General features: G+C 35.3%; 7 protein-coding genes across 7 annotated transcripts; 3 read left to right on the plus strand and 4 right to left on the minus strand.

The window, feature by feature from the left end:
• Positions 1–480: 480 nt before the first annotated feature.
• L201_001712 (uncharacterized protein) lies at positions 481–1,630 on the plus strand (the record flags this gene model as incomplete). The annotated part of the gene is made up of 4 exons (XM_066217499.1): positions 481–743; positions 807–831; positions 892–1,029; positions 1,241–1,630. The coding sequence occupies 4 exons, from the start codon at positions 481–483 to the stop codon at positions 1,628–1,630; spliced, it is 816 nt and encodes a 271-aa protein (XP_066073596.1).
• Positions 1,631–1,946: 316 nt separating this feature from the next.
• On the minus strand, positions 1,947–3,816 carry L201_001713 (uncharacterized protein; the record flags this gene model as incomplete). Its single annotated transcript, XM_066217500.1, has 6 exons — positions 1,947–1,979; positions 2,039–2,113; positions 2,211–3,277; positions 3,362–3,395; positions 3,508–3,654; positions 3,733–3,816. 6 exons carry the CDS (start codon positions 3,814–3,816, stop codon positions 1,947–1,949), a joined length of 1,440 nt encoding a protein of 479 aa, XP_066073597.1.
• Positions 3,817–4,626: 810 nt separating this feature from the next.
• On the minus strand, positions 4,627–6,578 carry L201_001714 (uncharacterized protein; the record flags this gene model as incomplete). The annotated part of the gene is made up of 4 exons (XM_066217501.1): positions 4,627–6,139; positions 6,205–6,287; positions 6,348–6,397; positions 6,461–6,578. 4 exons carry the CDS (start codon positions 6,576–6,578, stop codon positions 4,627–4,629), a joined length of 1,764 nt encoding a protein of 587 aa, XP_066073598.1.
• Positions 6,579–6,881: 303 nt separating this feature from the next.
• L201_001715 (uncharacterized protein) lies at positions 6,882–7,391 on the minus strand (the record flags this gene model as incomplete). The annotated part of the gene is made up of 1 exon (XM_066217502.1): positions 6,882–7,391. The coding sequence occupies one exon, from the start codon at positions 7,389–7,391 to the stop codon at positions 6,882–6,884; it is 510 nt and encodes a 169-aa protein (XP_066073599.1).
• Positions 7,392–9,799: 2,408 nt separating this feature from the next.
• On the plus strand, positions 9,800–13,011 carry L201_001716 (uncharacterized protein; the record flags this gene model as incomplete). Its single annotated transcript, XM_066217503.1, has 2 exons — positions 9,800–11,331; positions 11,406–13,011. 2 exons carry the CDS (start codon positions 9,800–9,802, stop codon positions 13,009–13,011), a joined length of 3,138 nt encoding a protein of 1,045 aa, XP_066073600.1.
• A 1,067-nt stretch (positions 13,012–14,078) lies between these two features.
• Positions 14,079–15,599, plus strand: L201_001717 (uncharacterized protein; the record flags this gene model as incomplete). Its single annotated transcript, XM_066217504.1, has 7 exons — positions 14,079–14,197; positions 14,286–14,373; positions 14,445–14,522; positions 14,589–14,635; positions 14,706–14,784; positions 14,852–14,952; positions 15,029–15,599. The coding sequence occupies 7 exons, from the start codon at positions 14,079–14,081 to the stop codon at positions 15,597–15,599; spliced, it is 1,083 nt and encodes a 360-aa protein (XP_066073601.1).
• A 321-nt stretch (positions 15,600–15,920) lies between these two features.
• Positions 15,921–17,201, minus strand: L201_001718 (uncharacterized protein; the record flags this gene model as incomplete). Its single annotated transcript, XM_066217505.1, has 2 exons — positions 15,921–16,061; positions 16,194–17,201. 2 exons carry the CDS (start codon positions 17,199–17,201, stop codon positions 15,921–15,923), a joined length of 1,149 nt encoding a protein of 382 aa, XP_066073602.1.
• Positions 17,202–17,382: the final 181 nt, after the last annotated feature.

Genomic DNA, 17,382 nt, shown 5'->3' on the forward strand with positions numbered 1-17,382 from the left:
ATAGATAGGATAATAAAACCGAATGGTATCTCAAAGCCAAGTGATGAAACCGAGAAAGGAACGTAACAAAAAGCTATGATCTATCAATTACAGGTTTAGCTTGGAAAGCCTCTCTGGTCTCGCAAATGCATGGTATACACGTGTCAAAACCCTTTGTTTATGTTTTCGGCTTTACTTGATAAATAATTAACCGGAGCGACCGCTGTTTGACCGCTGATCCGTTAATCTTAATATGTTGTAATCTTCTCCGCTATGGCTATGACTCGGTACACCCCGGTACGTATCTTCCGATGTGATAACAAAGAACAAATTACAGCTCGAATGATAACAAAGATAATTCATACTTTCAGTATATATATATGAGGTAGAATAACTGCTGTTAGAAAGAAGCGGAAAGGAGTAATGAATAAATATATATATATATTCTTGTTTGATCTCCTCTGAATAAGAGTAAACCCGTCAAAGAAACAATCAATCACCATGTCATCAACACAGATAGAACCATTCTGTACAGCTATTTTACGTACATTGAGAAGATCATTATTACCACCAACAATACCGAAACCTCTACCTGCTCACACCCATTTTCCTTCCTCATCATCGTCATCAACAAGTACATCATCAACGCCGAGGCAACCTAGTGAATCTGCTATACTGATACCTTTGATGAATATAAGGAATAAACCTCATATACTACTTGAAGTGAGAGGTAAAGGTTTAAGAACACATGCGGGGGAAGTTAGGTGAGTCATAGTAGTTATCCGCACGAAGAGAACAGAGATTCTAATGAGCATATATACCCTCAGCTTCCCAGGTGGTAAAGCAGACAAGGTAAATTACCTCATTCCCCAATATACCTTTATGAACTCAATAGCTGATCAATCACATCAGACCGATGAATCACTTATACATACAGCATTAAGAGAGGCACAAGAAGAATTAGCTATACCGCCTTCTCACGTCGAGATTTTAGGTATGCTTGAGCCACAGTATAGTCTAGGTAATAAGAGTAGAGTATGGCCTTTTGTGGTGAGTAAGAGCTCTCTTCGGTTGCCTCTCTAAATTATACATTCCGAGCATTATATCACGTCTATGGTTTATACCATTCGTATAACATTTACCGCATTTTCATTTCCGGACTTTTCCGATTACCAATATACTCCTCTTTTGTTATTGTGTTTAGTCATTGCAAGTACTATAGTACTGATGAAATATTTTAATTGATGATACGATATTATAGGGATTCATACATTCTGATCCACAACCATTTCCAAGTATACCGCAAAATTTACCTTCTTTACCTCTAACTTCAATAATACCAAATCCTGAAGAAGTTTCAAATATAGTCACTTTACCTTTGTCTTCATTAAATAATAAATCAGAAGATTTATCAATGCATTATTTCAGATTAGATTTAAATAAACCATATTATAGAATAAATTGTAAAGATTATCTATTAAATAAACAAAATAATGATAATGAACCAAAGAGGATAATAGGTATAGAAGAAAATGGTGAATCTTCAGAAAGTTTAGAAATTTGGGGTTTATCAGGTTGGTTTTTAAATAAATTAGCTGAAAAAGCTGGTTGGTTAGATCCTCCTCCAAAAGGTATTTCACCTGAGGATTAGTTAATCATATAGAGAATATCTTCATTTCACCGATGTGAATAAAAATCTAAACTTTCGCAAGTAGAACTCTTAAAATACAACAAATTGCAGGTTGTATAGTAAATAAAGGATACCAATTGTACAATTACAAGTCATCGAATATTGTCATTATAGTTATACATTGTCATCATTACAACCATTATAAGATATGTATTCTTGCCTTATATGAAACCTCCAATACTGCGTTCCTGCATTTCTTGACATACAGCGTTGGACTGAAGACTGACTATTAGACAAGCGAGTAAGAACTAGAAATTAGATGTTCGGCAGTCAATGGCTATTGGGCTATCTTGTGCGTTTGAACCATTCGCTGAATGAGAATTACACTATTAGCCTTGGGGATATACTTGAAATGATTAGTTCACTCACCAAATAAGTATCCCTAATGAGAGCTGCTTCAGATGGGGCATTTAGGGTGAAAGGATGTTTGTAATTTGTTGGAATCTATGGAAAAATTATATCTATGAATCAACTTAGTCCTCTGCCGTATTCGTATTCAACGTTCATATGTTTTAGTACTGCACAGTAGAACAATACTCACATCAATCTCATTTCCATAATCTGAGAAATCAACTGACCATCTATTTGCTGCTTTATCAGCCATGACAGTCCTATCATCTTCATCATCTTCAAATTCATCTAAACCAATTTGAGCTCTTAACAAATTATTCCAATTCCATTTCCAGTCTTCCTCGTCGTCTTTGTTAATCTCACTAGCATCGTTGATATAGTCATCCATAGTCCAACTCGAGGATTGTAATCTTGCACTAGGCAAACCAGAACTCAGATCCTCTGAGATTGAGAACCAAGATTCGTTTACTTCCGATTTATTTTGTTTTTGTTCGATTACTTTCACTTCGATAGATGATGCTGATATCTGTGTGTTGTCGTCATGGTAATCGTTTCCACCAGAAATGCCTGGTAAATCACCCGTGTGTGGAATATGACTGGGCGGATGAGGGAAACTCGTGATGACATCAAAAGAAATTTGTGAAAATGCTGATACAGGTGTTGATACTTGAGTAGGTGTAAGTAATTTATCTTCTAGTAGAGGTTTTTCCCATTGTCTTCCCCATCCTCCAATTGCTAAAGGACTCAATAAAGTTGGCACTCTACGCAAAGATGATGATCTCTTGTCGTTCTCCACAAATGAGTTGCTAAAACTAAGTGGTGAAAGCAGTGATTTCGAGCTTGGGATCGTCAATTTAGAAGAAGATATTGATTCTTGTGGGTCACATAGGGGTGATGGTGAGCTGAATACCTCTGATACTTCTGTATTTGAAGAAGCAGATTCAGGAGAAAGTGAAAATTCAAAAGCTGGTGATGTTGTTTCGGGCCAAGGTTCATTGATCAATGTAGTTATGCGTAAGTTTTGGATTGATTTATCCGATACCAAGGCGGATTGGCTTTTTTCTTGGGAAAAAGGTACAGGTGGAGCAGGTGAGACTGGAACTGCTTGATCTTGTGGTGATGTGTTTAGAGTAGCTATTGATGTCAATGAATTTATTGAAAGATTGGCCAAGCTTTGACGTGCTCTTCTCGAAAACTCAATAGGGGCTGATGGCGATGAACGTATGGCTTTGCGGGATAACTCAGTTTTAGACATAGCTATATATATACGTTGTATTTAATTTTATCAGCTTCAACATGGCTACAGTAGTAGCTTATCATCATAGCACGAATGAGACTAACCTTTCAAGAAGATATCTTCTAAATCAGCGGATATCTATACAAAAAACAGCCGTACGGTTTGTTCAGTGATTTTATCCTATTCAATACTTATGGATGGATGAAAGAATTTGGTGTGCGAAAGGGCAGAACTAGTGTACTATACATACCATATTTTGCATCATCACCATTTTCCTTCTAATCTCATTATCGCTTTTACCTCTCTTCCTTTTACTTTCTATGTAATCGCATAAAATTGAAATACCTCTTTGACGACCTTGATGAGTATTTCTTAAGGATGCGAGAAAGTTGACGACCTTTGGATCAGTTAATTGATCCATCAGCTTCGATTTACCTTTGAAAGTGATTTACTTTTCGTTGGTGGGTATACTCACATCGCTACTTCGGGAATAAGCCAAATCCTTTTTGACACCAGACGTGGATGGAAATTGTGTTGAAGAAGTACTTGATGATATCATATTCGTCAATAAGAGGTTAACTAGGTGGGATAAATGAATAGAATTAGGCAGTAGTCAAAATAATTCCATCGATAAGTTAGATTTTTAGCAAGTTGTTTGTCCATCTATATACCATTTCGAAGATGGTGAATCCAGTACATATCTAATCAAACCCCTTTTAGCTAGTGATGACACGAGATGAGATGTCAATCGCGCTAGCTGTGTTGTACTGACTGCGATTACATACACATCATATGCCTGTATGTGCTGGGTAAATTTCGATCGAAAATAGCCAGTGATTGTGTTTCATCTGGTTTGAACAAACAGACAATTTGCGTGGAAAACTATCTTGCAATTGCAAATTGCGGGTTTACCCCTTTTACCCCTAAGGAAGACCCACCATATTCAATATTCGAGTACCCGATATTTGGCTTTTTAGGTCAAACATAGCGATTGGAAGAGACAGTCTGTTGTCTGTGTAATCAATATATGTTTGATTCATGTGGGCATATTAAGATCTTATTCGGAGAATTCGCCGCGCTCCCGTTTTCGTATGATAGCTTCTCCATATGAAACGCAACTACAAGGGTCAATCCAAGTGAATGCACGGTACATCTTGGTACTGTACGTCTTGATACGTCTTGGTTTGCACTGAAGGTATGAGTGTCCATAGAAATATTGTTTGCGTGTGCATTTCTGATTACTAGGTGTGTTTCATACATTTCTCTATGATCCGCCAAGATCAGCCGCACTGCGTTCCTACCAAACTCTTCCCATAGTGAATACCAATACAATCAAGATTGTCCGATCCAATCAAGACGTTTACTATATCTACGCGAAAACATCTTTCCACCATTGCTTCTCTGTATCCGACAAAATCCCTTCTTCATCTTCAATTTCAGCTAAAAACCTTTCCACATCTTTCTGATTTAGAGCTCTTTCACCTGTCAAATTTTTTAATTTATTTAAAATCTTTTGTAAACCTGTATTATATTTTATTCTATCTTGATCTGTAGGAGATAAAATTTCAGTTTTTGTAGCATAAATACAATTTCTAATTTGTTGTAATGTTATATTCCTAAATAATAATTCATTTTCCCAACCATTTTGCCAAGGTATTTCACTTCCTCCTCCACCTGTGCTTAAACTCAAAGTACCACCACCAGAAGTGTTCAACGATGAAGTTGAAGAAGATCCATCAATTCTAATAAATTTCCAATTTAATCCTTCAGCAGCTCTTGCAGCATAAGAAATTGAATTATCCATTAATTGATGGACATTTTTCTTTGCAGTTTCATGGGGAACTAAAGATAATTTTGATCTTTGTAAACTAATTTTTGATAAATTTAATAATACAGAAGGTTTAAATTCTTTTGGTGTAAATACAGAATTAGGTAATTCCAAAGCTGTATTTAAATGTAAAGTAGCTTGAGATAAATGATACCAAGATTGTTGTGCTAAAGGTGAAGGTCCAATTGGTAATTGTGGATTTAAAAACATCATTCTATTTGATGTTGTTATATGTGTTTCTGCTAATGTAACTAATATCTCATGTTTAACAGTAGAATTTAATTCAGGTGGAGTTATATCTAAACTTGATAAAATTGCTGATAAAGCTGCTATTGCACCTTCTAATGATTTTTCTAATCCCATATTTGGTTTAGCTTCACCTTTAAATATTTCCCAAACTATACTATCCATCGTTAATAAAACTTTAACTTCTAATAAATCTAATTCTGCTTGTCTACCAGGTGTAGCAAATACTGATGCTCTATCTAATATATTTCGAACAACAGTCTGTTCTTCTTCACTTGGTGTTCTAGGTTCATTTGTTGAATCCCATAAAGATAAATGTAAGTCTACTAACGTTATTACTGTATCGATAAATGTTGATGATGTAGGTAAATGAGTTTCGTAAGATTCTTCTTCATCTCCTTCATTATCTCCTCCTCCATCCGCATCAACTTCCATTGAATTTTCCTCTGCAGGTATATCTGCACCGTTCTCAATCTCATCTACTACTTCTTCAGTTTCATCAACATCATTATCTTCACTAGTAGCTCTGAGATACTCTTCTTGTCCATCCATGACTTCTTGTAAAATGTCTCTGGCTTCTTCCCTCAATTCTCTCACCTCAGCGATATTCGCTTCAGAATCCAAGTCCTCCAGTATATCTGATAGTGAAGAACATGATTGAGATAGATTGAAGCCTACATCCATTCGAAGTAAGGGTGAATTTGTTAATGTTGTTGCTAATTTACATAATTCGATTGAACGGCGTAAAGGTATTATACATGTCGGAGGGAGTAGAAAAGATGTTGATAATGTGTAAAGCACTCGAGCCCTGTAAGATAACTTTTAAGCGTTTCCGTCCTGATGAAACTAGATTTGCTTTACAGTTTGACTAACTGATTATATGCCGCATCATACGTCTGCTGGAACGACAAAGCTTTATCGTACAACTCTACTGCCCGTTCATAGAAACGTTGAGCCTGTTGAAGGAAGCTTAGTAACGATTACAGATCGTATCACTTCCTTCTAGGCTCACTCACCTTATCACCATCTTTGTATCTTTCGCCCTTCTCCTCCATCTCCACTCCACCTGAAGATCGGGTTTCCATCAACTATAGCTTTTTATATTAAACATGTACATTCGTCAACTTACCATCTAAAGCTTCGTCATACGTATCATAGGTAATTTCCCTCTTATTCTTTCCTGCTTTCTTGTTTAGTCGACGATCATCATCATCTCCTCTTCTTTTCAGTGGTCTTTTGGGTGGCATTGTCAATGTTTTGTACACGAATTGCTTTCGATTGTTTGTTTTTTTGGATGAGTAAAGCATTTGTAGATGTATTTCTAGAAATCTCAGAAAGATGTCATTTCATTACGATCCTCCACTTTCCCCATCCTTGGACATGCGAAGATGTTTATTTCTAACCCCCACTTGATTCTCGGCTCATGGTTCAGCTAATACCAGTTTAATGTCTACTGTCGGAAACGCAGCTTTTTCATTTTCCCTCTTTATGCATACATCTCAATCGAGCACCAGTGACTTGATACGATATTATAATAACCTCACTGCCGTTCATCGTTGTGTAGTGGGATATCTGGTAACAGTAAAAGGGACTTCTTGCCAGCCTGTCGTGGTGGACTCATTCGAAGATGTATTGATAATGTTTGAAGTAGAATCTGAAGTTGTAGGAGTAACCGGTCCTTCATCTGAAATTGCATCGCTATTGCCCTGCTCCATACTTGAAAACTCTATCCCTCTACCAGCATCTGAGTCAGCATTAGTCGAAGTTGCATCGTCAGAAACAGTATCGGAAGGGATTGACGGTACTGAAGGAGCATTTGAGGAGCTCCTACTAGCTTGATAGGATGTTTCGTCATCATCTGATATGTCTCTGATTCGCTGATTGACCCATTGCATCATTTTAGGACTAGGTTCAGTAGGTGGTGTATTGACAGGTGCATAAGCAGTTATAGTTCTTTTCGATTTTGGTCGTTCATCAATTGATTCTTTACCACTATCTGAATCTCTCCATTGGAATACGACTTCTGTGCTATTTTTGGGTATGCTATTGTTACCGAACATTCTCAATTAAGTGATTTTTACTGAATGCAGATGCAAAATAATGCTTGAAATTCAATAGGAACAGGTACCGTACCAATTTGGATGATACTCCGAAGGGCGTTCACTTCGTGGTGGCGTTAAGTTGTGCATACGGATATGATATCATGATATCCTTTGTCAAGGTAGTCGTACATATGAATGGATCGTCTTTGTCTCTGAAAGTAGAGCTACTCCAATCCAGAGCTAACAAATCTGATGCTGTAGAATGTGCTGAGTAGCGACCTTATAGCAGTATTCCCAAAAAATATGATATTGAAATTGACACTGAAACTGACCTAATCATAGAACAAATAGTTGTTCCGGAGATACCGACCAGCTCGCTCTTGCCTTATGGAGTACCTAATGCAGCCTTGCGCCAGCGATATAGTAAGTCAAAGGAGAGGTGTACGAAGCTTCTGTCAAGTAGATCATTGATCTACGCCATGCCGATGCCGAAATGATCGACAAAGCTAACACCGTTATAGAGAACATTTGTTGGAAGAGTCAAAAATAGTTCTTGACACGCAGCTCCTATTGTTGCTACGCTGATGTTAAGATTAGCAAAACTCTTTGAAAGAGTGGATGAGTCCCGGGTACCTGATCATCGCCCGGCCGAATGTTTTTTTTTTTAACTGTAACTAAAAATGAACGATGCCTCCTTGAACAAAACCAGGAAACCTTACTAATCGAGCTATACTTAGAATTCTTAGTACACTTGATCGTTGGTTATGGAAAGCATTTACATTTTTGGGTGAAAACAGAAGTTCTGGCTAAAATCAGGGATCTTACTGTACATGGGACATCGGTTCTCTTCCTCTCAATGCGGGAGTTGATAAGGGGTAAAACGGGAACGCAGTTAGGATTAGTGCGAGACCCCGCAGTTCAGCGAGTATGATTTTGGGATTAAATTACGTTATTTAATCGAGACATCCCCCTCTCATATACCAGATTGGATAGGTATACCTTAGTGGCTTGGGGAATAACAGAGTTAAACTACAAAACCAGATGTCTCCAATTTTTACGTTATTTCATAAACGTTAATCAAGATCTTCGCTCCCCTCTATTTATAGCTTATAGTTGCTTTCTGTGCAGGGAAGATGACGTTAACGGCTGTTGCACAGTCAAATCTAATCAATCCACTCTTGCGTATCTGTAAATGCGGTGATTGATCGAAATTGGTGTAAAATCAAAAGCGAATACGATGATCTTGCCACCGTAAAAAGTGAGACAAAAGTGAACATCACATTTGTTAAACAGGTACAACTAAGATAAACGATACGCTTTAGATCAAAAGCCCATAAAAGTGTGGTGATCAGGTGAAAAAGTACCAAGTCAAGTAGTAGCTATTTTTATAACTTTGCACTGAACTTTAAGGAATTCCCATGAAGATGAAAATGAAAGATCTACCTAGGCCTATAGAGCTTTTTTTGTCTCAACGTTGAATTATACCTTTACTACTACTACTCTCGAATTTATACCCACACTACGAACACCACAGGAGATCGATCATCTCTACGCAGATCAATCTATCTCCTTACACATCTTAACTCAAAATAACCAGAATAAAAGTAAAAATGGAAAACGCGCAGTAGTCATCAGTTAATACACGCCTTTACGCCTTTTATATTTCCTAAAATTCATTATTCATTTCAGAAAAGTCAAAAATAGATAACTAAGACTATTTTCAACACATTCATTCACTTTTTGCTTTCACTTAATCACCCTACAACAAACCATATATATATACCACTGCAGAGTACTTTATTCACATATTTCACATGTACAAGCAGTATCCGATAAACATTCAACTTTATTTCAATTGCGCAGAATTATACCGATAATATCGACTTTATTACCTACGCAGTTCTACAACTCGCAACAAAGCTGTGCATTCAACCATAAAAAAAAAGGACAATCATAAATAAGAATAAATACATTAGAGCTGCGCTTTAAGGTTTTTAGTCACACGACAATACTAGTCATACGAGCAGAGCAAGGTTTTCTGGACAGGTGGACTTAAGGGAAGATAAGAGAACTGGAAGAAAGATACGCAGAAATAGTGAGGATATTTCGGTGAATTTTACTGTGTGATAACTAGGGTCATCGTTTCAAGATCACTGCAGACATCTATTCGTAGCTGTCCTTTCGCGCCAGCGTAGTCCATTGTCACTACGTAGAAAGGTATACACCACGTCAATAATACCATCAAGAACAAAAGTAAAGCACATCGACGAAGGGTTTGAAAGTCCGAAAATACTTGTTTAGCTTCTAAATATAGGGTATCGCTTTAGATATCATTGTTATTGGCCTACAGGTCAAACAACATTATTGACGAAAAACCTGCGAGAATATATTTGGCGTAGTCTTTGCATAGTGGGTGTATATACAAGATGATTGTTCGACCAAGAAGGTTAAGGACAAAAGTCCTTGGCTATTTATTTGGTAACAGTACCAATGATACCAGTACATCAACATCAGTTGAATATAAACCTAAATACGGAAATCAACATTCACGTCAACGTTCAATAACACATATATATACAGCTATACCATCTTCACCTACATCAACAATATCTTCTATAGATCCTTCAAGTCCAAGATCATATTCAAGTAAAATGTCTTCTGATATTGAACGTGAAAGAAGAGAATCTTATCCTTTAAGTGAAGCTTCAACTTCATCTTCAACATCAACTTTTGCTTCTTCCTCTAATGGATCATCTTATCATGAAAAACAATATATACATAATGAATCAGATGAAGATGATTTTGGTTTTGAATTTGATTCATCAGAATCATCAGGTTTATTAGGCTTCTTACCTAAATGGCGAAGAGATTTAGAAGATGTTGTTTTATCTTTACCTTCCACATCTTCAAGTCAGAATAGAAAACAAAGAAGAAGAAGACAAAAGAATGAGAATAAAGGTTTATTCAGTCTGACAAATTTAGGTATAGCGGTATTCGCAATAATAGCCATTGGTGGGATCTACGTTTATCTACAGCGGCCTTCGACATCGTCTTATTTGGACGAATCGATATATTTTCCTTTAAAAGAAGTAGACAATTCAACGCAAGTGGAAAACATAATACCTCAATGGGCTATAGACGTTAGAGAAATACCTAATGATCCAACACATATCTTGATACCACCGCATGAAAACGATTTAATCGAATTATTACCTGAATTGAAAGATAGATTACCTTATGAAGTATTAGAATCGTATTTTTCAACTGGATTAATACCTGAATCATTTCATCATGAAGATCAACAATCATTAGATTTAGTTTATTTATTTGTTAATGCTACAAGTGAATATCTACAAGAAAATATGTTATTAGCATCATCACCAGAAAAAGAAGAAGGAATTTCAATAGAAGGTAAGAAAAGGCATTGGAGAGATAATGGTGAATTACGTGGTGCAATCAGATCAGGTATCAAAAATTTCATAGGTACAGAAAATGGAAAAGTACATGTCATTTCTGCAGATTGGAAATTATCTGATCAAGATATCGAAAATTTACCTTTTGATAATTCTCAAAAAATCGAAAATTTAAACCAATGGAGAATCGGTCAAATTCCTGAATGGTTAAATTGGGATTCACAAAAAGATTCAGAAAATCAAAAGCTACGATGGCATTTTCATTCTGATATTTTCAAATTACCTCGTAAATCAAATGGTCAAATCATCACTAAAACTGATCCTTCAATAGAGCCTCCCATTTTCACTGAAATCGATCTGGATGATCAAGATTATGATTTAGATAATGATACTACACCGATTATTGAAGGTAGAATTGAACCTCCTAAACCTATTGATGTTTTTTGGAATGATGAAGAAGAATGGAAAAATCTCTCTATGCCAAATTTCAACTCTTTCGCTATTGAAAGTAGAATGAGTTGGTTACAAGGTGTATCAGAGAATTTGTAAGTGGTTTCCAACCCAGTGATACACAATGAGAATTCAAGCTGAAACGTTTAACGTTTCTTTTTTTTTATAGCGTCGCATTGAATGATGATATGTTCATACTTCGATCTCTATCAAAATCCGATTTCAGACATCCATTATTAGGTAGTGTTTTACGAATGGATTCTGGTTTATTAGTCAATCCCTCCACTACACCAATGCAATTGACTGATTCAGGTGAATGGGGAGCATTACAATATGCAAATAAATTAATTTCGCACAGATTTCCATCAAGAAGACGAATGTATCTACATCATTTACCGAAAATCCAATCAAAATCAATTTTGCATGAAGCTGTAACAATGTTCAAAGAAGAATTAAGTGTTTCATCAACAAGAGAATTTAGAGAAAGTAAAAAAGGTAAAGGTGATATTGAAATGGCATGGTTAACTACAAACTTAAGAATTGAAAGATGGAGAGAATCTTTATTATGGTCGTATATAATTGCTAAGATAGGTGCTCAACAAAATGGATATTGGAATAACCAATCAAGATTAGATTTCATAAATTTAATGGGAATTACAAATGAACATATATCAGGTCAACAAAGATTATTTATTGAAAGAAGAACGAATAGAATGACATTATTTGATTCATATCAAGCTGATCAAAAATCAAATGGGAAATGGGAAGATCCAAAAGCATCATTTTATCAATTTTCATCTTTAGATGGTCATTTAAATTTAATTTCTGATGATAAACATAGACAATGTATGTTTAGTTTAGATCAATGTTTACCTTCTGGATTTTTAACCGATTCAAATATAAATTATACATCAGAAGAAATATTTAAGTTAATGACTTTTAAAGAGCCTTCATGTGGTGATTGTTTGATTCATGCTTTAATCAATCAATCTGGTGAAAGAGGTTTAGAAGCTTTTTTACCTTCTCCTGAACAAGTTCATTATCCTGCGTCAACAAACGAAAATTCCGAAAAACGAGATTGGATAACAACAGAACCTATCTTACCTTTAACTAATTCATGGGAAAACTCGGATTTTTCAATTGAATCGAACGTTTTTGAAGGTCAAGACGTTTGGTCAGGTTCACCAAAAAGAATAGATGGTGGAATTGAATTAAGAAGATGGGTAATTAAATTATTATCAAGATATAATTACGTATTTGCTTCAACACCATCATTATTTTCACCTATACATAATTCTGCACAAATGATTTTAGCTTTAAAACAAGTTGAAGAATCAAATGATTTAGCAATGTTTTGTATTAATGATGATCAATATGATTCATCTGATGGTCAAGTTAAAAGATTATTTGGTGATTGGATGAATGATAAATTTGGTGATTTATCTTCTGATTTAATAAATTATGAAAAACCAAATATTGAATGGGAACATTTAGATTTAGAAGATAGAGAATTCATTTTCACTTTCCCAGATCCTGAAGAAGATGAAGAACAAGAAGCTTTAAGAAAAGAAATATTAGAAAAACTTCAAAAACAAAATGAAGATGAATTGCTTTCTAGAGGTTTATTAGGTGGTGGTGGTGGCATCAGAAGAGGTAGCAGAAAGATAAACCATCGTACACATAATTCACAGCTAAATAATAATAACGAACAAGATTATAATGAACATGGTTGGGATATAACCCCAGATCAGGATGTACCGGATGCTGATTGGTAGAAGTGATTTACAAGGAATTTTGTAAGAATAGTTAAGAAGTCAAAAACAACATACTACCAATATTTCTGTTATACTATCGTTCATAAGCATTTTTGTAGATAACTAGAAAATTAGAATTGCCATATCATTTTCATACGTATTATATGCATTTTTGCATTGTAAGCTTGTCAAATGTTAATATACCCCATGCTCAGCTTGCATTGTTCCAACATGATGGACGGGCTTTTTATTGGAAATGTGCGTTCGGTTGTGTGAATCGATCGAAGTGATTGGGAGTTGTGAGATCTAAGCCAGTTCCAGAACCCAAGCTCATCCAGAAACCTTGTTCTATAGCACATGCATCGGTGTTACAAACTCGACTGAAATCCGATGGACCTAATTGTTCGGCAACACATAAATACATAAATACATCAAACTTAACAATAGGTATTCTTGAAGATGTTAGATCAGAGCAAAGACAAGAAAGCTGTATTTTGTTGTAGCCTTAAGATTAATTTTTATGCTAACTTATCGTTAAGCAGGGTACATACACACCGTACCTGATTTCATCGGTATTGTTCTAATTTATTTATTTAACCATATCATTACTATGCTATATTACCTTATTAGGTAATTTTCTAGTATAGACAATAAAAAGGTATCGCATAAGTCCGGAGAATTAAGAATTAAGAGTCAGGAACAACGTTTTAATTGAAACTCTTTTATTGTTCTCTTTTTTTATTTTCATGTCTTTTTATTGTTCATCTTTTGTTTAGGTAGCATAGGTCATTACCACAGTGAACAATGAACAATCAGTGTCTTCAATCACCTGGTAGCAGCAATTCGCTATTGTTCTTGTATGAGTCGAGAATGTTTCTCGATGAAATCAAATGTCAAAGATGTAATTGCAACTTATATTATCGATCTCTTCTTTCTTTCTTTCTCTCTCATTTCTTCGATAGAACTCATTATCACTGCAATAAATACCATAGATATAACGAATCATCTACTTATCAGTGATCAACTTGAACTAGTACAGCCTACTATAGCAATACCAACCACTCGAATAAATAGATATATAATACAAAATGGCACCATCTACACCTAATTTCCATTCGATGTTATTGAAAAGACAGGATTCGACAAATTCAACTGCAAGTGGGAGTAGTGATCCTAGTGCTGGAGTACCTGCATGTGTAGTTACTTGGTAAGTGGTGTTGCAGTCACAAATCTCTTCTCAAGTACATTACCTGCTCACGGATTCACTAATTGATATGTACTGTAATATAACATAGTATGGCAAGTGCACCCATATCAGGATGTAAAGGCTCAGACGATTGGACATGTCTTTGCGCTTCTACTGAGTTCATAAATTCTGTCGGTGTAAGTAGTCCTTCAAGTCCTGTCAAATATTAAACTTTCGTCTCAATAGCTAATAGGTACACTCCTAATAGGCATGTTGGACATCATCGTGTTCTGCTTCTGATGCTGCTTATGGTCAAGCTTATGCCAATCAAGCTTGTGCTTTCTACGTAAGTCAGCGCACAAATAGCATTCTCTACTCACCTTCTGATGCTAAATTGTATTTGTTCCTCCAGGGTGTCCCAATAGGTGGAAACAGTACTTCATCTTCGGGGTCTCCAACGTAAGTCGTACTTAACGATTACATTCACATCAACCAAGAAACACAACTAATACAACCTTGCTTTCTGCAGTGATACTCAGGTAACTGGTACACCTCTTCTTACTGCTCCTGAAGTATCCACCCACTCTTTCATCAAAGTTCAAGCTATTGTAAGTCCTCGTACACCATTTCTTGAACTTATACGGGATATACTAAAGTCAATCCACCTTTTTATAGATGAGCTCGATAACATCCTTATTACTTGCTATGGCCGTTATTCTTGGTATTTTATCTTGTAGACAAAGATACAAGAGAGATCAAGCTGCTTCTCAAAACAGGTAAGTGTTTTGATGAAAAGATGAAAACTCTCAAAGAAGAAGGAGATTATACTAACTACAATTTACTTGCTTTCAGAACATGGAACGGTGTGACAGGATTAACGACAATGGATTCAAAAGCACCTACATCGAAATCAAGATTTTTCTCTTCTAATAAATCACAACATTCTTCAGCATTTGGTAATTCAAGAAATATGACATCAACATTCCAATCTGAAAATTTTGGAGTTACATCATCAAATTTTGGTGGTTCAACAACATTAGCAGGTTCACCTACACATTTAAAATCGTTTACCGATAACAATGGTGAAAATTCAATAAATGGCGGAGCAGGAGGAATAAAATATCCTTCAATGGTAGCTTCAATTGAATCTGATACAGGCAAAAGATTTACAAATAGATTAGCATATGATCAATCGAATAAATCTGAAGAATGGGAATTATCAAATTTGAAAAGAGATAATGTTGATGAATTAGACGGTTTTGAAAAATCCTCACCAACTTCTTTCGATGATGATTCAAAAATGGAATCTGAAATGGAATCAAGATTAAATAATAATCATGATAATCGTGATCAAGCAATAGACTCAACAGTAAACTTGAACATCTTACCTAAAAATGGTCCAGGTAGTAATCATGCTCTTTAATCAGAAAATGGAGCTACTCTGTGCAATATTCATTTTTGATTGTTACTTTACACTGCTTTCATGGAATGGTTATCTATTACAGTATATTTAGTTGAATGTTTCGTTTTGATAGATACTTTGGTTTATTCGGTTATTTTATAGGTTTTTGTTTGGTCTATATGTCATGTTTTGGATATATGCATTTAATTACTGAATTATACTGCAATGTACTATTGAACGATTCGACAGCCACTTAATTGTCGGAATCACAAAGATTCTCATTCGCTTATGTGAATGAATCATGCATTCTATGAATAGTATATGAGTGTACAATTACCTATTTTAAGCTGTTTGTGGGGCTGGGGCTGATGCACTACCACCAAGCGATTCCTGAGCGATAGCTGTCCAGCGACGTTTGACTTCATCCGAAACCTTGTCTTCTCTTTCTTGTCTTCGTTTCATAATCTCTCGAACGGTGTTACCCTGTTGACAAATAACAAATAAGAATCAGTAAGAACTTCAATGATCTTGTAAGATGAAGGTATATTGGGTACGATGTAACCTTATACATATGGATTGGGATCGATGAGGTGCGAGCATGCACGTTAAACTCACCATATTAGCATGTGTCTTTGATCTCCATCTAGCACCTTTATAATATTTGAACATTGCTCTTTTTCTCATTTGTTCACTTAACCTTAAAGAATAATTTTCTTGTAACCAAGTATCTCTTGAATTAGCTAAAGCATCACCTTGACCTGTAGCTAAACCTTGAGCATATAATTCTTCAATATCATCTGGATAATGAAAAGGTTCATGTAAACCAACAATAGCTCTTTTATAAGTTTTTGATGAACCACCTTTTCTTTCAATTTCACCTGTTCTTGATCTACCTACAGGACCAATATAATTATCTGTTCTAATGAATGTAACATTTAAATCATATACAGCTAATAAATATGATCTTAAATCATTTTTAGTCATTGAAGGTGGTATTCTAAATGTTGCTATATAAGGATCATATGATTCTCCTTCTTTAACATTATTTCTCATTAATCGTATTTGTATATTAGGTAAATAAATTCTTTTACCAATTATTTGATTTGATGGATCAATTTTTTCTTCACCTTCTTCCGATCCTTCTTCTTGTGTTTCTATTGTAGCTTGTTCTTCTAATTCCAATTCGTCTTGTAATCTTTTACCACCCATTATATTTAATAAATAATCATGTCTACCTTTTTTACCTCTTGGTGCAAAACCTCTTAATCTAGATCTCCATTCTGAAGTACCTTTTAAAAATAATGATCTTAATTCTGATTCTCCTTTTTTGGATTCATTTAAATTTGAGGTAGATAATAAAGATTGATAATCTTTTTCTAATTCATAAGGAAATTTCTTTTCTGTTAATGCATAATGTAAATCTGAATCTGATAAAGGTGATTTTGATTCTGTTTTATGTGAAGGTGATTCTATTCTTCTTTTTCTAACTGCTTGTGGTGATGTTGTAATTACTGATGATGCAGATGGAAATATTGTCGAAGGTGAAGGTGAAAATGAAGGTGTAGAAGGTCCCGCTCGAGCAGGAAAAGTAGAAGAAAATGCTCTTCGTAGTATGCGCGACATTACGACCAGGTAAAGAATATCGATGTTCAGGAGACGATGAGATGACTGCTGATGTGTATCAACTAACTTTTCATGATCTAGAGATCAAAAGATGTAAGTTTTGAGCTTCACCTCGTACTGATAATGATAAATTCAAAAGTCACAAATGCTCATTGTATGGTCGGAGATATACGGGGAAAAC

The sequence above is a fragment of the Kwoniella dendrophila genome, chromosome 2 (assembly GCF_036810415.1).
Source record: "Kwoniella dendrophila CBS 6074 chromosome 2, complete sequence".
NCBI lineage: Eukaryota > Fungi > Basidiomycota > Tremellomycetes > Tremellales > Cryptococcaceae > Kwoniella > Kwoniella dendrophila.